This window comes from Solanum stenotomum, chromosome 11 (genome assembly GCF_019186545.1).
Source record: "Solanum stenotomum isolate F172 chromosome 11, ASM1918654v1, whole genome shotgun sequence".
Classification (NCBI taxonomy): Eukaryota; Viridiplantae; Streptophyta; class Magnoliopsida; order Solanales; family Solanaceae; genus Solanum; species Solanum stenotomum.
The window spans coordinates 36235815-36257604 of record NC_064292.1 but is presented as its reverse complement, the minus strand read 5'-3'; the positions used below and the strand labels follow the sequence as shown (position 1 = coordinate 36257604).

Below are 21790 nucleotides of genomic sequence, written 5' to 3'. Positions count from 1 at the left end.
TGTGATACCTATAGCCTTATGTTGTTTATCGCGTTTCACTTCTCTCATTGTGCTATTGAGGCTATTGTCTCCTCTGTTGATTATTCACTATCTTTCTTATTGGATGGTATGTTTTGTACACTGTTTTCCTCCCCTTTAACTTGGATTTGTTGTACTTGAGCTGAGGGTCTTTCGGAAACAGCCTCTCTACCTCCACGAGGTAGTGACAAGGTCTGCGTACACTCTACCCTCCCCAGACCCCACCTAGTGGGATTTCACTGGGTATGTTGTTGTTGGGACAAAGCTTCTTCAACAACGGTAGTGAAGGATGTCCCAATCAACAATGTACTTCAAATGGAGAAATAACACCTGAGCATGCAACAGACCGAGGTTCCCATTCATCAAGGATGTAGAGACCATCATATACATGCCCATTACCAATAACCTGATTTGTTCCAATGTCACGAAACAGACAATAATCGGGAAAGAACGAGATATAATAGTTAAGGTCTCTCGTAAATTTACTAACATAAATCAAATTAAAGGCCAATTTTGGGAGACTTAAGACAGATGACAGGGTAATAGATGAGGTTGGTTTAACAGTTCCAGACCCAACACTGGTACAAGTTGATCCATCCGCTACAATAATTGGAGATGGTGCTTTGTGTGGCTGGAGGTTAGAAAAAGTATTAGGGTTACCTGTCATGTGATTTGTGGCGCCTGAATCAATCACCCATTTATTTGAAGAGGTAATAAGGCACGCTTTCCCTGACTCGACGAAAGTAGTAACTAAGTAGATTTCTGATACTGAACGAATCTAGCATAATCTTCTGACGAAACCAAAACTTTTTTATCCGATGATGGCCAACGAGCAACATCAACCTTACTATTACGCTTATCTGAACTCTTCCATTCTTCTCCCTTATTATCATTCATTCTCACAATATCAATGCAAATTAACAAAGAAATCACCAAAACTCCCAATATAAAGGTTTTAAAAAGAGAATAGTCAACTTCACAAAACGGCTCAACTCAAGTAGAGAAAACCCGAGAAAACCAAATAACCCAAAACAGAGTTCAGATGGTTCGAATACCCAGCAATTCATAGAGTAACAAGAAACTAAAATATGAATAGCCAAAGGCTCTGGACAGAAAACCAATCAAGCAACAGAGAGGAAATTTGAACCACCAGCAGCAAAGATCATACAGTCTGGCTCAAAACAGATCAAACAGCAGCAGAGAAAGGAATTCAAACTAAAGTATCACCAAAAGAAAGATTCCAGAACCTGGATCTTGATGTTAAATCTTCAAAACGTGGTCCAATGATAAGAAACCACCATAAATCCATTGGGAATCTTAAGGCAACGTCAAATCAGTAAGACAGACCACCAGTGGTGAAGTCACATGAACCAGAAATATGGCAGCGGCTAATTCCGGCAACCACCAGTGGTGAGGCTCGAGAACCACACTTCAAGTCTCACAATTCCAGTTATGCTCTTATACCATGTGCAAGGAATTGGAGAGAATAATTTGTGTCTTATTCAATAAGTAAACATGTATAAATACAATAATATTATAAGCTAACTAAGGAAAGAAATAAAGAGGAAATCCTAAAGATATGCTATCTATCTATATCTTTGTACAATATCAAGAAAGAGATTTATATACATTCTGTAACACAAACTAACTCTTATACATATATTGTCAATGCTTTTTTCTATCTTTTTGGCTGAATACCTCACTATCACATAAACTTGACACAGTTTGTTTATTGCGTGCATAAACTTTTTGTAGTCCTGATTACCCCCTAAACACGGTTATTTGATAGCCTCGACAACCCTGGATGCTGATATGGAAAAGAGTGTGCATTGAAGAAAAATAAAAAAATAGCTTTCAAGTGGAGTATTTTCCAACGGCCTATTACCACATAGTCATATACAGTGGTTTATTTGGCTCAACTGTGTATTTCTTCTTGCTTCTTTTTAATATATAATGCATATTTTAACCAACTTAATATTTAAGAGTACTAGAAGTTTAGGCATGTATTGGAGGTAATGGTGTAATGCAGACTTAGAGGCATAATTGTGTATATTCATTAGTTGGTTAATTTGTTGATTAGTTAGTTAGCAGTGCAAGTAGTTAGTTACAGAAATCAGTTAGGTGTCAGACATGTATATATAGTGACATACTTCACATTTTGTATATCGGTTTTATGAAATACAATCAGAAATTCCCCAAATTAAGTCTCTCTGCTTGAGTTTGAACAGCATGCAATGAACAAACCGTGCTAAGTGTTGTGAGGTGACAAGGTATTCTGCCATTCTTTTTTCAATTAGAAACTACTTTTGTTATGTGTTGCACATGACAATTCCCAAAGCAAAACAGAGATCAAAATACTAGATCATTGTTTTCGAGTCTTTTGTAAATCTATAGCTAAGACCATATTTTCATCTGTGTACAAAAGCTATCGCCGTAGATATCTACATGAATTTAATGTTGTACTTGTATTCATAGATGTCATTTCTTGTTTGAAACAGCATTTAAACAGGTTGACTCTTCTTGATTTGAGTGACTCCCAAAAATTGATCCAAATTTCAGACCTTTCTGGATGTCCAAATTTGGAGAAGCTATTCCTTAGTCGTTGTACTCAGCTGGTAGAGGTCCATCAATCTGTCGGAGCCCTCAAAAATCTTATGAGTTTAGTAGTGGAAGGTTGTGAAAAACTTGAAAGGCTTCCCACTAAGTTACAGTCTGAGTCTCTTGAAATTCTAAATTTTTCTGGATGTCGGAGTTTGATAAAAGTTCCAGAAGTTCAGCAAAATGTGAATCGCTTATCAGAATTCAAGAAGACATACTTTCGTGTATCTACATCATCATTTGAACATGGCAATTCTCTAAGCTATATAGATATGTGTGACTGCATTCACATTGAAATTCTCCCTACCAGCATTTGCAGGTTGAAGAATTTGAAGTTCCTTTACCTCATTCAGTGTTCTAAACTAAAAACCTTGCCGGAAAATATTGGTGATCTAGAAAACATTGAGGGGCTTGATGCAACTGGCACAGCAATCTGGCACACCCCAAATTCCTTCATAAGCTTGAGGAAACTGAAGTTCCTATCTTTTCGAAAAGTACCAAGGACTTTTCATGTGCACGATTTATGCAGTTGGGGCACATGTTCTGCCCAGCTTGATTTGAACTTTCAGCTTCCCAGTGTTTTATCTTTCTTCTGCAGACTTGAAAGACTGGATCTTAGTGCTTGCAATTTATTTGATGGCAGTGTTCCTGAAGATCTTGGATGTTTGGCCTCACTATTAGAGTTAAATCTGAGCAGAAATAGCTTCACCTATTTACCTAAAAGCATTGTGTTACTTAAGCACCTTCGATACCTTGACATAACATATTGTGAAAATCTTAAAGAGCTGCCAGAGCTTCCTCTTAGTATAATGAAATTGTTTGCTGATGATCGTTTTGCTTTGCAAAGCATTCAAAAATTACCAACCATGTACAAAGAGTTGTACATGGTCTCCTTCGCTAACTGGAAGATGCAGGAGATGTGGTATGCTTCACGCAGGGAAAGTTCTGTTTTGCAGGTGGGAAATTGTCAAAAGGAAGACATGAATGCGATGCTACAAAAAATTCTCTTTTCTTTTCTTTCAATGATGCAGCTAAAGGTATGTTTTCTTTTCCTCATTGAATATGTTTTTTTTTTGAGATTTCGAGCATGGAATGATGATCTTGTTCATTGTAAAAGTGTAAATAATAAACTAATGCTGCAATAGCTCCAAAGCTTTTGTCTAGTGGTAAGACGCAACTTGTGATGTGTGAGTTAGGCGCATGTCACATGAGCGAATCCTGCCACACACAAAAGCATGGCATTTTGATGATGAAGGGTAAAGGGGTGGGCTAACTATCTACCGAGTTTTGAACTGTGTGCCATTGGCCCTAGGATCTTTCTTGGTTATCCAAAAGAAAAAAGCTAAATACTTATTGCTACATTATTATTGTTGCAGTCGGGTTTTGACAATGAATTCCAAGGGGGAAAGTTTTCTATTCTCTTCCCTAGAAGTTCTCCAAGTGATGAGGTTCTCTGGTGGTTTAACTATCGCCAGACACATTCAAGGACGATTTCCATCAAATTGAAGAAACACTGGTTTAATGATAAGTTCATGGGATTTGCTATGTATTGTGGGCTTCCTTTCCAATTGCCAAAACTCTCTCGTGCTCGGCATTCAGCATTCAGTTTGTGCTTGGGTTTTGGAATCAAAACCAAATTGGTGCCGGAACAGGCTTCTTTGGATCGACCCACACTTGAAGATATTATCTATTTGGAAGTGTCAAATGCAGTTTCAAGTGATCGTCATGACTGCTTTGTCTTCTTACAATTTGATAAGACAAAGGTATACTTTAAAGGAAAAGGCAAAGAACCCTTTTCGGTAAATAGTCCAAATGATTACTGTAGATTTGAGGCATCTTTAGATAGTCGAATATCAGCTAATTGGGGAATTCGTCCATTATATGCAGATGATATTGAGGTGATGAGGTTGAAATGGAAAAGCCAACTTATGAAACCGGATTCATAAGTAATAACAGAGGAAATTCAATATTTTGTTTTTTTGGTAAGACTTCTTATTGAGACCTACCAATTCTCCCGAGATGATATCTTTCTCTGAAGACTTCACTCACTTATTCTTGAATTGTAAATACTCTCAGCTCGTCTAGGGGGATCAAGATTGGGCCTAAACTTTGAAGTTGGGAACACGATTCTAGTTCATCATGAAGATGTAATTTTCTCTTTTACTGTCCTGTGGGTGATCTGGAAGCACAGGAACAAGATAATACATTAAAGTGCAGTTTTTGCTCCCTCAGAGATTACCTCCACTGACATTGAAGAACACTTTAGATTTCCAAATTTTGAATCGACAGAAGAAGAGGTTCCGAAGGAGTGGCCGGGAAGAAACATCCGTGGATCTTAAAGTTCTGTGTCCATTTTGATATAGAGTTAAGGATGACAATGTGCTTGTACGGGAGCTTGGAAAGAGGAACAAGAATGGGCTGGAGTGGCATCATAGGGCTTAGACTGACATTACAAGCAGAAGTACATGCCTTTGAGTACTCAATGAGATGGATTTCGGTAGTTTCTTAAGTCATAATTTGTTTAGAAATGACACCTTGGTTAAGCAACATCAAGGATGGGATTGCTGTTCAGATTCAGACATATCTATATGTTGCATGAATGCCTGGATAATGTCAAAAGATACCCAGGAAAGTTGTTAAGAGTTCCCAGTTAAGCAGCTTCAGCTGCGAAGATGGCAGAAAAATGGCCATGATGACTTGCATGGATGTACTCCACTCTGCCATTTGATGACCATAAATAGCTTGGGCTTATTGTGGAGTTTTATTTCGCAAGTGTAATAAGCAATCTCCTCCCTAGTGTAAGACTTAACTGGGACAGTTTGAATGTGAGTAGAATCTTAGAGAATAGCAGCAAATCTATGCGTTAGAACAATCTGATTATTAAGGATTTTGATGTATGCTATAGGAGTGTACAAAACCCCAGCTATACTTGCTTTGGTTTTAACTTAATGTCAACCAACACCAAGCCAACCTGACATTATATATACTAGTTCGTTGATACGTGCTTTGCACGTAATTACCAATTCTGAAAATATATGTCATAGTAAATAGTATTGCTTATTTAAGAGAAGATTTGAATAATAAGCTTAGCACAAAATAATTATGCAGATTCTTTTGTGAATGTTCAATGTGGATCGTCATATATATCTTTTTTTTACGGGAACCTATGAAGATGGTCAATGAAAAATATTATTAGTTAAATACAATAATGTATATATTTATTTCAATTTGATGAGATTCAATCATGTAATTAGTTGTATCACACTAATATTACCTTAAAGATGATATTTGTTTTGTATTTTTCTTGTCATCTAACCAAATGTGCTTTGCACGTGTATTCCACGTTAAATTGTTTAGATTTCATATGAGCATGTGAAGAGAACAACTACATTTATCTTTTAAAACTATTTTTTGTATATTAGTTTTTATTTTATAAGTTATAACATAATAGATGACGTTCTTGTTGGCTCTAATAGTTGACTTCTCGATTGACTGTGTTTATAAATCAAAGATAGTTATCTGACTGTCTATGGTTAATTGAGAAAGGTTTCCATTTTTTTTATTGGAAAAATGAAAAATGAAAATTAAAGAATATATTCTATCTGTGAAATCATATATATAATCACCTGTTCATCTTACACTCAACAAAGATATAGTTTATATACTTGTAAATGATTTTCAATTTATTCAACCAAACATGATTCGTCAAAGAAAAAATAACAACATTGTATTATCACATATATAGGGACGGTATAATAATATGAAAAATTATTGGTAAAAAAATAATAGAAGGAAAGTTGAAAGACAAAAATAATTAATGTAATAGCTATGAAATTTAATTATAATATCATAACTAAAAATGTAAAAGAGTGTGAAGAACGTTTGCAATAATTAATACTCCCTCGATCTGTCCATAATTACTTGTCCACTTTTCCTTTTTTAGTTGTACCTAATTACTTGTCAATTTTGACAAATCAAGAAAAGACAAAATATTTTTACATATTATACCCTCAATTAATTACTTTGAAAAAGGTAGAACTTCTTGAAAAATTTAAGTTTTTAATTCATCCACTTCATAATTAATAGGGGTAAAATGGTAAACTCACTATGTCAATAATTGCTTTCTTAATAGGTCTGTCAATTCAAAAGTGGACAAGTAATTAGGGACAAAGGGAGTTATAACTAAAAGAATTTATAATGTTATAACTAAAGACTTAATGTGCAATAACTGAATTTCTAATAAATTTTATACTTACATATATTCACATATGATTGATATATTCACATATTTTCACATTTGTTGTGAGTTTTTTTTTCTAAAAAAAGAACTCGGAAGATTTTAAAATAATATATTTTGAAGTTAGAAGATCTTGTTAACTTGATAATACATTTGTGACATATATAATACTTTAATTTAGGGAAAACGGTCTGAAAAATACTCCAACTTCTGTCGAAATTGTTGTTACGATACCAAACTTTATGGAGGACCTTTTACCCCTTGCACTATTTAATAGTGTATTTTAACGGTATATATGTGCCCACGTGGACACGTTACTATTTATAATTATAAAATATTTATGATGTCCACGTATGCACATATATACCTTTAAAATACGCTATTAAAGAGTGCAGGGGGTAAAAGGTCCTTTCCAAAGTTTAGTATCGTTGCAGCAATTTTGGTCAAAGTTCGGATATATTTTAGACATTTTTTCCTTTAATTTAAATATAAATATATATTTGCATTAATGAAAATATTTATCTCACAAAAATTAGCTATTAAATAAATAATAATAACTAAACTAATACAAACTTCAACTGGCGTTATTACAAGTCATATGAATTTTTCTTCGTCTAAAATACTTAAATATTAAAAAATAGTAAATAAGTAAAACAAAAGGACAATGTTTTTATATAGTAATAACGATTTTGAAGCAAACTTTCTGACAATCTAAATCACATAAATAACATTGATGAATAAAGTCATTCTTTTGTCTTAAGCATAAAAAAAACAAATCGTTACAATTCTCTAAATTTTAGAAAAAGATATTTAGAAGCATATATCTACATCAAAAGGAAATTGTTCACAAAAACAAATGAATTTAGACTACATCATGTTAAATTCATCTATTGGAACATTACATATTAATGTATATATTAAGCAAAAAAATAATTATTATATCATCAAAATTATTTTCCTCAAGTACTCAAGGTTATGGAACGTACTGTTGGGTTTAAGATCTTTTTTCTCTTCCTATGTGGATAAATAAAAGTCTTATTAGGATCAACCCACTTTAGTTCATAACCCCAATATTATGTGACATATATAAGGCTTATTTGGTATTATTTTCAGAAACACAAGAGAGATTCGTTTTAGAGATTGAGAGAAAGAGAGAAAAATCCCGTTTTTGCTTTAGAAAATTTTCTGGTCAGACAGTCAGGTTCAGACAGAGTTTTTCGCTTCGTCAACCATTGGATCGTTCTCAAATTCGAACTGAGAGTTCTGCGCATCTGGTTCTTGCAATTCCACGGTAGAGATCGGATTTGGAGGTCTGTACCTTCTGATTTTAGGGCGTAAACAGTAGCTCTTTTTGGGTGAAATCTCTCCTTTAATTCTCTAGTTTTGGTGCAATCTTGTTTTATTGTTGCTCGTTGTTTGGCGCTTGTTTTGTGGCCAATTTTGGAGAACTATTTTGTAACTCTTGGTGTTTATAGTGGAGCTTTTGGTCCTGTGGTTTTTTACTCTTCACATCGAAGGGTTTTTCACATAAATCGTTGTGTCTTGTGTGATTGGCTTGTTCTTATTTTATTTCTTTAGTTTGGTTGATATACTTGCTGTCCATTGTTCGTATTGCTTGATTTGGTTTGTCTTCTCTTGGTTCAAATTGAAAGGGAAAGTTTAGACTTGAGTATTATTCCGTTGTTATCCTGTCGGACATTCTAGTTAATGCCTTGCATTTCCCAACAAAGTGGTATTAACGCATTGGTTGTTGTTCATTATTGATTTGAATGGTGGAGGCAAATATGAGAAAGATGGTTTGTTTGAATGGTAGTAACTATCATGTTTAAAGAGGCAAGATGAAAGATCTTCTATTTGTCAAGAAAATGTATTTACCTGTGTTTACCTCTAATAAACCCCAGTCCATGACGGATGAGGAATGAGAATTTGAGCAATTGAAGGTTTGTGGATATATTACACAATGAGTTGAAGATAATGTTCGGAATCATATTGTGAATGAGACATATGTCAGAAGTTTGTGGGACAAGCTCGAAACGCTATATGCTTCGAAGACTGTTAATGATAAGTTGTTTCTATTGAAATAATTGATGAATAATAGATTTAAAGAGGGCACTCATATTTCTTATCATATTAATGATTTTCAGGGTGTTCTTGATCAGCTATCTGGAATGAATGTAAAATTCGATGAAGAAATACAAGGACTATGACTTCTTAATACTCTGCCAGACTCTTTTGAAACTCTTTGAGTTTGTTTGACTAATTCTGCTCCCAGTGGTGTTGTGACCATTGAATATGCTAAGAGTGGTGTCTTGAATGAAGAGATGAGAAGAAGATCCCAAGTCTCAACTTCTTTTACTTCGCACACTGATGTTTTGGTTACTGAAGATAGGGGGAGAAACAAGTTCAAAGGTCAGAGTGACAGAGATAAAAGTAGATGTAAGTCAAAGTCTAAATACAAGAATGTTACATGTGACTATTGCCTAAAGAATGGGCATATCAAGAAATATTATTTTAAGTATAATAGAGATATAAGACAACAAAAAAAAGAAGGTGACAATGAAATCGTGTTATTGTTGTTGCTAATGATGATCTTCTTGCTTCTTGTGATGAAAATGCCGTCAATCTTGTTCGCGATGAGTCTAGCTGATTTGTGGATTCTGGTGCTACTTCTCATGTCATTCCCAGGAAGGAATTATTTTTTTGTTATACTCCAGGTAACTTTGAGATGTTGAAAATGGGTAATAACCATGAGGTTGCAGTTATTGTATTGGGACAGTTTGGTTGGAAAGTAATAATGGTTCCAAACTAGTTCTCAACAATGTCAAACATGCTCCAGATGTTTGCTTAAATTTGATTTCTATGGGATACCTTGATAATGAGGGTTATGCTAATACCCTTGGTGCAGGTCAGTGGAAGCTTACTAGAGGTTTGATGGTTGTAGCCCGTGGTGACAAGTTTTCTAACTTGTATGTTTTTTAGGGCTCCATTTTTATAGGCTCGGTAAATTTTGTGGAGAATGATACTTCATCATTGTTATGGCATAGTAGACTGAGTCATATAAGCGAGAAGGGGATGAATAATTTGGGTAAGAAGAATTTCATTTTTGGAGTGAAACAAACAAAGTTGAACAAGTGTGTTCATTGCGTAGAAGGTAAACATAAGAAAGTTTCTTTGCAGAGTAATCCACCTTCAAGAAAGCTTGATTTGCTGGAGTTGGTACATTCTGATTTGTGTGGTACTTTTAAGGTAAGGACTTATGGCGGTGCACTTTATTTTTATACTTTTATTGATGATTATGCACGCAAACTCTGGGCATTCTCTTTGAAGTCCATGGATCAGGTATTTGATGTGTTCAAGAGTTTTCAAGCCTTGGTTGAGAGACAAACATGAAAGAAATTGAAATGCATTCGTTCTGATAATAGTGGTGAGTATATTGGCCCTTTTGATAGATATTGCAGAGAGCATGGTATTCCGCATCAGAAAACTCCTCCAAAGACTCCTTAGATGAATGGTTTGGCGGAAATGATGAATAGAACTCTTGTTGAGAGAGTTAGATGTATGCTTTCAGATGCTAAGTTGTCAGATTTTTTTTGGGCAGAAACACTTAATACTGCTGCATATGTTACCAATTTATCTCCTACTATTGCTTTGAATGGTGGTGTCCCTGACATAGTTTGGTCTGGTAAGAATGTTTCTTCTGATCATCTTAAAGTTTTTGGGTGTAAAACATTTGTGCATGTTCCTAAGGATGAAAGGTCAAAGTTAGATGTTAAAACTAGGCAATGTATCTTTGTTGGTTATGATCAAGATGAATTTGGCTATCGTTTCTTTGATCTAGTTTAGAAGAAACTTGTTAGAAGTCGTGATGTTGTGTTCTTTGAAGACCAAACAATTGAAGATCTTGACAAACTTGAGAAAGTTGATTCTTAGAGTAGTGACAACCTAGTTGACGTAGATCAAGTGCCTTTGACTATTCCACCAGGTGAAAATCTTCAAAATGATGAAAATCAAGTTGATATTGAAGATGGTGATCATATTCAGAATAGCCACAATGCCGCTGATGCTCCAGTGCAAGACTATGTGGTTGGTCTACAACCAACTATTATTGATGCTCCAGAGAGTTCTCTCAGAAGATCTACTAGAAAGAAAATACCGTCATCTCGTTATTCTTCCAATGAGTATGTACTCTTGACTGATGGGGGAGAACTAGAGAGTCTTGATAAGGCCATGGTAAGTGAAGAAAAAGAAAAGTGGTTTGATGCTATGGAGGATTAAATGAAGTCTCTACATGATATATAATCATACCTTCAATTTGGTTATTTTACCTAAAGATCAAAAAGCTTTGAAAAACAGGTGGGTTTTTCGGGTGAAACATGAAGATGGTAACCCAGTTCTACGGTACAAGACTAGATTAGTTGTAAAGGGTTTAGCCAGAAAAAAAGGATTGATTTTGATGAGATACTCTCTCCAGTTGTGAAGATGTCATCCATCCGTGTGGTTCTAGGCTTGGCTGCAAATCTGGACTTGGAAGTTGAACAGATGGATGTTAAAACTGCTTTTATCCATGGTGACTTGGATGAAGAAATTTATATGGAGCAGCTGGAAGGCTTTGAAGTCAAGGGAAAAGAGAATTATGTTTGCAAATTGAAGAAGAGCTTGTATGGTTTAAAAAAAGCTCCCAGACAATGGTACATGAAGTTTGGTTCTTTTATGAGTCACCAGGGCTTCAAGAAGACTGTTTCAGAGCATTGTGTTTTTGTGAAAAAATTCTCTGATGGTGACTTTATTATCGTTTTGCTTAATGTTGATGACATGCTTGTTGTTGGTCATAATGTTTGCAGGATTAAAGAGTTGAAGCTAGAGTTGAATAAGTCTTTTTCCATGAAAGACTTGAGACCAGCAAGACAGATTCTTCGCATGCAAATTGTCCGTGATAGAGATGTCAAGAAGTTGTGGTTGTCACAAGAGAAGTATATTCAGAAAGTACTTCGTAGATTCAACATGGACAAAGTTAAGGTTATCAATACACCTTTAGCTATGCACTTCAAATTGAGTAGTAGAGATTGTCCTTCCAGTGATGGTGAGAAGGAAGATATGAAGAAAATTCCTTATGCTTCAGCTGTTGGTAGTTTGATGTATGCAATGGTGTGTACAAGACCAGATATTGCTCATGCTGTTGGTATTGTTAGTCGTTTTCTTTCTAATATGGGAAGAGAACATTGGAATGTTGTAAAGTGGATTATGAGATATCTTTGTGGCACTTCTAGTTTGAGTTTGTGTTTTGGTATAGGGAAGCCTATTCTTTGTGGTTACACTAATTCAGACATGACTAATGATGTTGATACTCGTAAGTCTACTTTAGGCTACTTGATTCCTTTTGCAGGAGGAGCTCTATCTTGGCAATCTAGGTTGCAAAAATGTGTTGTTTTATCTACTACAGAGGTTGAGCTTATTGCTGCTGTTAAAGCTTGCAAAGAGTTGATCTGGATAAAGTGATTTTTGGGGGAACTTGGTTGTGCTCAAGACAGGTATGTGCTTTATTGCGACAGTCAAAGTGTTATTCATCTCGGCAAGAATTCTACATTTCATGGTTGGTCTAAACACATTAATGTGAGGTATCATTGGATTCGAGATGTATTGGATTTTAAGTTGCTTGAACTTGAAAAGATCCATACCAATGATAATGGTTCCGACATGATGACTAAAGCTTTGCCAAGAGGGAAGTTTGAGGATTGTTGCATGATCGCCGGGATGGCGGTCTCCTCCACATAGTTGTGAGGGGGAGAATTGTTGGGTTTAGGGTTTTTTTCCCTTTCTATGTGGATAAATAAAAGTCTTATTCAAACCAGCCCACTTTAGCTTATAACCCCAATATTATGTGACATTTATAAGGCTTATTTGGTTTTATTTTAAGAAACACAAGAGGGAAAAAGCAAGAGAGATTCGTTTTAGAGATAGAGAGAAAGAGAGAAAAATCCAGGTTTTGCTTCAGGAAATTTTCTGCTCAAGCAGTCCACTTCAGATAGAATGTGCCACTTCGTTAACCGTTGGATCGTGCTCAAAGTTGAACTGGGAGTTCTCCGCCTCCGGTTCTTGCAATTCTACGGTGGAGATAGCATTTGGAGTCCTATAGCTTCTGATTTTGGGGCGTGAACAGTAGCTCATTTTTGGGTGAAATCTCTTCTTTAATTCTCTAGTTTTGGTGCAATCTTGTTTTATTGTTGCTCGTTGTTTGGTGTTTGTTTTGTGGCCTATTTTGGAGAACAATTTTGTAGCTCTTGGTGTTTATAAGGGAGCTTTTAGTCCTGTGGTTTTTTACTCTTCACATCGAAGGGATTTTCACGTAAATCGTTGTGTCTTGTGTGATTGGCTTGTTCTTATCTTATTGTTTTAGTTTGGTTGATATATTTGCTATCAATTCTTCGTATTGCTTGATTTGGTTTGTCTTCTCTTGGTTCAAATTGAAAGGTAAAGTTTAGACTAGGGTATTATTCCGTTGTTATCCTGTTGGGCATTCTTGTTAGTGTCTTGCCTTTTCAAACAAAGTGGTATCAACGCATTGGTTGTTGTTCATTATTGATTTGAATGATGGAGGCAAATATGAGAAAGATGGTTTGTTTGAATGGTAGTAATTATCATATTTTGAGAGACAAAATGAAAGATCTTCTATTTGTCAAGAAAAATGTATTTACCTCTAATAAACCCCAGTCCATGACGGATGAGGAATGAGAATTTGAGCACTTGCAGGTTTGTGGCTATATTAGACAATGGGTTGAAGATAATGTTTGAAATCACATTCTGAATGAGACACACGCTAGAAGTTTGTGGGACAAGCTCGAGACACTATATGCTTCGAAGACTGGCAACAATAAGTTGTTTCTATTGAAACAATTGATGAATATCATGTATAATGAGGGCACTCCTTTTTCTGATCATATTAATGATTTTCAGGGTGTTCTTGATCAGCTATCTGGAATGAATGTAAAATTCGATGAAGAAATACATGGACTATGATTTCTTAATACTATGCCAGACTCTTTTGAAACTCTTCGAGTTTATTTGACTAATTCTACTCCCAATGGTGTTGTGATCATGGAATATGTTAGGAGTGGTGTCTTGAATGAATAGATGAGAAGAAGATCTCAAGGCTCAACTTCTTTTACTTCACACTCCGATGTTTTGGTTACTGAAGATAGGGGAGAAACAAGTTCAGAGGTCAGTGACAGAGATAAAAGTAGATGTAGGTCAAAGTCTAAATAAAAGAATGTTACATGTGACTATTGCCACAAGAATGGGCATATCAAGAAATATTGTTTTAAGTATAAGAGAGATATGAGACAACAAAAGAAAGAAGGTGACAATGGAAATGGTGTTGTTGTTGATGCTAATGATGATCTTCTTGCTTCTTGTGATGAAAATGCCGTCAATCTTGTTCGCGATGAGTCTAGCTGATTTGTGGATTCTGGTGCTATTTCTCATGTCACGCCTAGGAAGGAATTATTTTCTTCTTATACTCCAGGTAATTTTGAGTTGTGGAAAATGGGTAATAATCATGAGGTTGCAGTTTTTGGTATTGGGACAGTTGTTTGGAAAGTAATAATGGTTCCAAACTAGTTCTCAACAATGTCAAACATGCTCCAGATGTCGTTTGAATTTGATTTCCGTGGGATACCTAGATAATGAGGGTTATGTTAATACTCTTGGTGCTGGTCAGTGGAAGCTTACTAAAGGTTCGATGGTTGTAGCCTGTGGTGACAAGTTTTCTAACTTGTATGTTTTTCAGGGCTCCATTTTTAGAGGCTCAGTAAATTTGGTGGAGAATGACACTTCATCATTGTTATGGCAGAGAAGACCGAGTCATATGAGCGAGAAGGGGATGAATAATTTTGCTAAGAAGAATTTGTTTTCTAGAGTGAAACAAGCAAAGTTGAACAAGTGTGTTCATAAAATTTTTTATAATGGTAGAGGTTCAACCAACAATAGTTGTGTGACCCTCCATTAATTAACTGACACTTGGATAATGTGCCTATTTCTTTACCTTTTTACCATCTCTCTCCTACTCACCCTTCTTTTCATTCATTTTCCTATTTTCTTACTCCTAATAAATATTTCTTAACTTCATTATCTTAAGATGTTGATATATTGAATAAAAGAATCAATAATTTTTTTTATCACAATAACTAAAAATATTTTTAGGACTGAGTATTTAAAATACTCATATCATTCAATATTTTTAATAATATCAAATTAACTCACAAATATTTAGTGTTTTCTCAATTACTAGCACCTAAAAAAACAAATTAATTCAAATTTAGTTGTTCATATATATTTTTTTAAATTCTGTTTTAATTTATATATTTATAGTCATTATTATTTTAATTCTTTTTTAGTTCATATATTTATAGTCATTCTCTTAACAGAGAGTATCCGTTATTTTTCTTAATTTAAGTTATAATTTTTTTAAATACTTAATAGAAAAACGTTGGAAAATATATATTATAACTGAATGTACGTAAAGACACGAAAAATGAATTCTAATAATATTAAGATTGAATGATATTATTATTATTATTATTATTATTATTATTGTTGTTGTTGTTGTTGTTGTTGTTGTTGTTGTTGTTGTTGTTGTTGTTATTGTTGTTATTATTATTATTATTAAAATAATAATAATAATAATAATAATAATAATAATAATAATATAATGAGTAGTTAATTTAAAATTATATGGAGCCGATTGATTCTTGAAAATAAATTAAGCATTGTAAGTTTTAATTTAAAAGACTTGAATTTTGTTCTGTGACCCGCGTCACCTGTATAATTTTTTTAAAAACGTTTATGAGTCTACCACTCTCTGTCCTGTTCTGTCTCGTTGTCATTCTTATATTTAAATATGGTTATGGTGAAATAAAAAGTATGTGTAATTTCCAAATAAGATCAAAATCAAAACAAAAATAATCTTATCAAATCAATTTATATGCTAAAGTAAATTAGTTTGTATTTTGAGTTAATTTGATTCTATTAAATATACTGAAAAATAAGTTTATTTTTAATGTTAACAATTTTATAAGTGTTTAAGTTATTTTAACAGAAAATATATTTATCGATATTTTTTTATCAAATGTATTAATTATTTAATTATGTTTTGAGAATTAGATATTTATTAGGAGTAAAAAAAATGAAAGAAAAGAGAGGTGAGTAAGAGAGATGGTAAAAAGGTAAAGAAGTAGACTCATTATCCAAGTGTCAATTAATTAATGGAGGATCACACAATTATTGTTGGTTGGACCTCTACCATTGTAAAAATTTTCGTGTGTTCATTACTTAGTAGGTAAACAAAAGAGAGTTTCTTTTCAGAGTCATCCGCCTTCAAGAAAACTTGATTTGCTGGAGTTGGTACATTCTGATTTGTGTGGTCCTTTTAAGGTAAGGTATCATGGTGGTGCACTTTATTTTGTGACTTTTACTGATGATTATTCACGCAAATTCTGGGTATTCTCTTTGAAGTCCAAGGATCAGGTACTTGATGTGTTTAAGAGTTTCCATGCCTTGGTTGAGAGACAAACAAGGAAGAAATTGAAATGCATTCGTTTTGATAATGATGGTGAGCAAATTGGCCCTTTTGATAGATATTGCAGATAGCAGGGTGTTCGACATCAGAAAACTCCTCTAAAGACTCCTCAGCTGAATGGTTTGGCGGAGAGAATGAATAGAACTTTTGTTGAGAGTGTTAGATGTATGCTTTCAGATGCTAAGTTGTCAGATTCCTTTTGGGCGGAAGCACTTAATACTGTTGCATATGTTATCAATTTATCTCCTACTATTGCTTTGAATGGTGATGTCGCTGACAGAGTTTGGTCTGGTAAGAATGTTTCTTATGATCATCTTAAAGTTTTTCGGTGTAAAGCCTTTGTGCATGTTCCTAAGGATGAAAGGTCAAAGTTAGATGCTAAAAGTAGGCAATGTATCTTTGTTGGTTATGGTCAAGATGAATTTGGCTATCGTTTCTTTGATCTAGTTTAGAAGAAACTTGATAGAAGCTGTGATGTTGTGTTCTTTGAAGACCAAACAATTGAAGATCTTGACAAACTTGAGAAAGTTGATTCTCAAAGTAGTGACAGCCTAGTTGACGTTGATCTAGTGCCTTTGACTATTCCACCAAGTGAAAATCTTCAAAATGATGAAAATCAAGTTGATATTGAAGATGGTGATCATATTCAGAATGACCAGTATGCCACTGATGCTCCCGTGCAAGACAATGTGGTTGGTCTGCAACCAACTATTATTGATGCTTTAGAGAGTTCTCTCAGAAGATCTACTAGAGAGAAAATACATTCATCTCGTTATTCTTTCGATGAGTATGTACTCTTGACTGATGGTAAGTGAAGAAAATGAAAGGTAAATTGATGCTATAGAGGATGAAATGAAGTCTCTACATGATAACCATACCTTCGATTTGGTTATTTTACCTAAAGATCAAAAAGCTTTGAAAAACAGGTGGGTTTTCTGGGTGAAACATGAAGATGGTAACCCAGTTCTATGGTACAAGGCTGGATTAATTGTGAAGGGTTTAACCAGAAAAAAAAGTATTGATTTTGATGAGATATTCTCTCCAGTTGTGAAGATGTCATCCATCCGTGTGGTTCTAGGCTTGGCTGCAAGTTCGGACTTGGAAGTTGAACAGATGGATGTTAAAACTGCTTTTATCCATGATGACTTGGATGAAGAAATTTACCTATGAGTATGTACTCTTGACTGATGGGGGAGAACTAGAGAGTCTTGATGAGGCCATGGTAAGTGAAGAAAAAGAAAAGTAAATTGATGCTATGGAGGATGAAATGAAGTCTCTACATGATAATCATACCTTCGATTTGGTTATTTTACCTAAAGATCAAAAAGCTTTGAAAAACAGGTGGGTTTTCCGGGTGAAACATGAAGATGGTAACCCAGTTCTACGGTACAAGGCTGGATTAATTGTGAAGGGTTTAACCAGAAAAAAAAGGATTTATTTTGATGAGATATTTTCTCCAGTTGTGAAGATGTCATCCATCCGTGTGGTTCTAGGCTTGGCTGCAAGTTCGGACTTGGAAGTTGAACAGATGGATGTTAAAACTGCTTTTATCCATAATGACTTGGATGAAGAAATTTATATGGAGCAGCCGGAAGGCTTTGAGGTCAAGGGAAAAGAGAATTATGTTTGCAAATTGAAGAAGAGCTTGTATGGTTTAAAACAAGCTCCCAGGCAATTGTACAAGAAGTTTGGTTCTTTTATGAGTCAGCAGGTCTTCAAGAAGGCTTCTTCAGAGCATTGTGTTTTTGTGCAAAAATTCTTTGATGGTGACTTTATAATCGTTTTGCTTTATGTTGATGACATGCTTGTTGTTGGTCATAATATTTACAGGATTAAAGGGTTGAAGCTAGAGTTGAATAAGTCTTTTGCCATGAAAGATTTGAGACCAGCAAGACAAATTATTGGCAAGCAGATTGTCCGTGATAGAGATGCCAAGAAGTTGTGGTTGTCACAAGAGAAGTATATTCAGAAAGTACTTCATAGATTCAACATGGACAAAGTTAAGGTTGTCAATACACTTTTGCTATGCACTTCAAATTGAGTAGTAGAGATTGTCCTTCCAGTGATGGTGAGAAGGAAGATATGAAGAAAGTTCTTTATGCTTCAGTTGTTGGTAGTTTGATGTATGCAATGGTGTGTATAAGACCAGATATTGCTCATGGTGTTGGTATTGTTAGTCGTTTTCTTTCTAATCCGGGAAGAGAGCATTGAAATGCATTAAAGTGGATTATGAGATATCTTTGTGGCACTTCTAGTTTGAGTTTGTGTTTTGGTACAGGAAAGCCTATTATTTATGGTTACACTGATTCATACATTGCTGGTGATGTTGATACTCGTAAGTCTACTTCAGGCTACTTGATTACTTTTTTAGGGAAGCTGTGTCTTGGCAATCTAAGTTGCAAAAATGTGTTGCTTTATCTACTACAGAGGCTAAGATTATTGTTGTTGTTGAAGCTTGCAAAGAGTTGATCTGGATGATGAGATATTTGGGGGAACTTGGTTGTGTTCAAGAGAGGTATGTGCTTTATTGCGACAATCAAAGTGTTAATCATTTTGGCAAGAATTCTACATTTCATGGTCGGTCTAAACACATTGATATGAGGTATCATTGGATTCGAGATGTATTGGATTCTAATTTTCTTGAACTTGAAAAGATCCATACCAATATTAATGGTTCTGACATGATGACTAGATTGGGGATTGTTACATGATCGCCGGGATGACGGTCTCCTCCACATAGTTGTGAGGGGCAGAATTGTTGGGTTTAGGATCTTTTTTTCCCTTCCTATGTGGATAAATAAAAGTCTTATTAGGACTAGCCCACTTTAGCCTATAACCCCAATATTATGTGACATATATAAGACTTATTTGGTCTTATTTTAAGAAACACAAAAGAGAAAAATCAAGAGAGATTTGTTTTAGAGGTTGAGAGAAAGAAAAATCATGTTTTTGCTTCAGGAAATTTTCTGCTCAGACAGTCCACTGTAGACAGAGGTTGCCGCTTTGTTAACCATTGGATCGTGCTCAAATTTGAACTGGGAGTTCTCAACATCTATTTCTTGCAATTCAACGATGAAGATCGAATTTAGAGGTCTGTAGATTCTGATTTTGGGGTGTGAACAATAGCTTGTTTTTAGGTGAAATCTCTCATTTAATTCTCTAGTTTTGGTGCAATCTTGTTTTATTATTGCTCGTTGTTTGGCGCTTGTTTTGAGGCCTATTTTGGAGAACAATTTTGTAACTCTTGGTGTTTATAGTGGAGCTTTTGGTCCTGTTGTTTTTTACTCTTCACATCGAAGGGTTTTTCACGTAAATTGTTGTGTCTTGTGTGATTGGCTTGTTCTTATCTTATTGCTTTAGTTTGGTTGATATATTTGTTGTCCATTCTTCGTATTGCTTGATTTGGTTTTCTTCTCATGGTTCAAATTGAAAGGAAAAGTTTAGACTTGGGTATTATTCCGCTATTATCCTGTCGGGCATTCTTGTTAGTGCCTTGCCTTTTCCAACACGTACCCTCTTAAGATAGAACGACTTACTTCATCAGAATAGTGGTACCTCATATTCTGCTAAACTTTAAACTCACTCAATGACAATAAATCACACAAAAAAATTTAAAATGCAAGAAGAAGAAGAGTACAAGATTAAAAAAAAATTGTAGTTGAAAAATGAGAGGAATCCCTCTATTTATAGTCAACAAAGGGTTGTATGAACAAATATTTTTTGTGTCTTATCTAAAAAGTCATGATATTTCTGAGAAGTCACGATCCTTTGAAAAAGTCACGACTTATTAAAAAAGTCGCAACTCTTTGGAAAAGCCACAACTCATCGAAAAATCACAATCCTTTGAAAAAAGTCACAACTTATCAGAAAAGTCACAACTTATCGGAAAAGTCACAACTTATTGAAAAAGTCACAACCGAAGTTAGGAATATTATAGTAATTTAACATTCAAGTTAGGAGTTCATGCTTCCAAGGTAATATAGGTAGATATGATGATGATTAATTACACTTTTGGTAAAGAAGTAGGTCCAAAATGAAACTAATTCTAAAACGACTATGCAATGTTTTTAAAATAGACATTGTATTATATCATGTAAATGAAGATCAACATTTTACTTTTTGTTACATAATCAAATCTCTTTATATTGAGATCATACCGAATTTATTTTGTTATTATAGTAAAATATTATTATAGAAATATATACTAATATAATATGACATAAATGATCTATTTCAAATAAATCTTAATCGTTGTAATAAAATATTATTCTAAAAATAATTGTTATAAAGTATTGAAATTCAAACCTTCATCACTAGAATGAAGATTTGGACAACTCACTAACTGAGCTACATGAGCCGCTATAATCTATTGAGCTTAGCTTACCAGAGTTAACCTTATTTAGATAAGTAAATTATTTTAGTATATAATAAGAAAATAATATTAAATTGAACTTATTAAAAATGAAGAACATTTAGTGAAGGGATGAGTGATTTCTTAAGAAGTGTGCTTAAATTAAAACAATGTCATCATTATCAACAAATATGAAATTTGGATTTTTAATATTATAAATTGAGATTTACAATTCTATCACATTTCATTCGACTATTAAGTTTAAATTGTAATGATCTTGAAGGTCATTTTCAAATTTTTCTGAAAAATTATCATTTTACCTATCCTGACGTTCCCTCGAGTCATGTTTGATCAACTTTTGAGGTTAGATTGGAAATCAGAAAGAAAAGTTGAGATTTTTTTTGAAAGTATTGGAGTTTCGGAAGCTTTTAAGTTGAAATGATTGACTTTAGTCAACATTTGGAGTTGTGTCTCAGAATGGAATTTCGTCAGTTGCACCAACTTCGGAACGTAATTTTTGGTCTAGTTGAAATGTTGGTTTGAGTCTCAAGGCTTTTGGTTTGAATTTGAGCCATTAGACAAGATGCGGGAAAAGTTAAGACTAAATTTTGACTTAAGTCAATGCTAGAGGTTAGAAAGGTCATTTTCAAATTTTGATGATTCCACTAGGTCTGATTGGTGATATTTGGTCTAGTTAAAGATTTAGTTCAGTTCCTGAAGCTTTTGGATGAATTTCATGTCCTTATTTAGAAATTTGGAGATTCTTAAGTTAAAGTTGTCACGACCCGATTTAACAAGTCATGATGGCACCTACTATAACCCGCCAGCAGGTAAGCCAACCCGTAACCCGGAACAACAAGTAATGGGTCTGAGGGTAGAAATTAAACAAGAGTAGGCAAATAACAATATAAACAGGCGGACACAAACCAAAAACATATATACAAATAAAGATCCCTCCCAGAACCTGGAAGTCACTAGTACAGAGCTACTACAAAATGAGTACAAGTCCTAAAAC

At 34.4% G+C, this 21790-nt stretch overlaps 2 protein-coding genes across 2 annotated transcripts in view; one reads left to right on the top strand and one right to left on the bottom strand.

Moving 5' to 3' along the window:
• LOC125844869 (immune-associated nucleotide-binding protein 9-like) overlaps positions 1 to 21790 on the bottom strand; it is a 947253-nt gene that overhangs the window by 574295 nt on the left and 351168 nt on the right. The gene's annotated exons all lie outside the window — the stretch shown is intronic.
• LOC125845876 (TMV resistance protein N-like) lies at positions 1397 to 5572 on the top strand. The gene is made up of 3 exons (XM_049525370.1): positions 1397 to 1428; positions 2528 to 3653; positions 3993 to 5572. The coding sequence occupies exons 1-3, from the start codon at positions 1397 to 1399 to the stop codon at positions 4560 to 4562; spliced, it is 1728 nt and encodes a 575-aa protein (XP_049381327.1). The 3' UTR covers positions 4563 to 5572.

What these genes read in the sequence shown, in the direction of transcription:
- LOC125845876 (XM_049525370.1), top strand. Translation starts at nt 1,397, where the DNA reads ATGGCAGCGGCTAATTCCGGCAACCACCAGTG. An exon ending in AATTCCGGCAACCACCAGTG is followed by an intron (nt 1,429 to 2,527) that starts GTGAGGCTCGAG and finishes GCATTTAAACAG; the next exon opens with GTTGACTCTTCTTGATTTGA. An exon ending in TTTCAATGATGCAGCTAAAG is followed by an intron (nt 3,654 to 3,992) that starts GTATGTTTTCTT and finishes TTATTGTTGCAG; the next exon opens with TCGGGTTTTGACAATGAATT.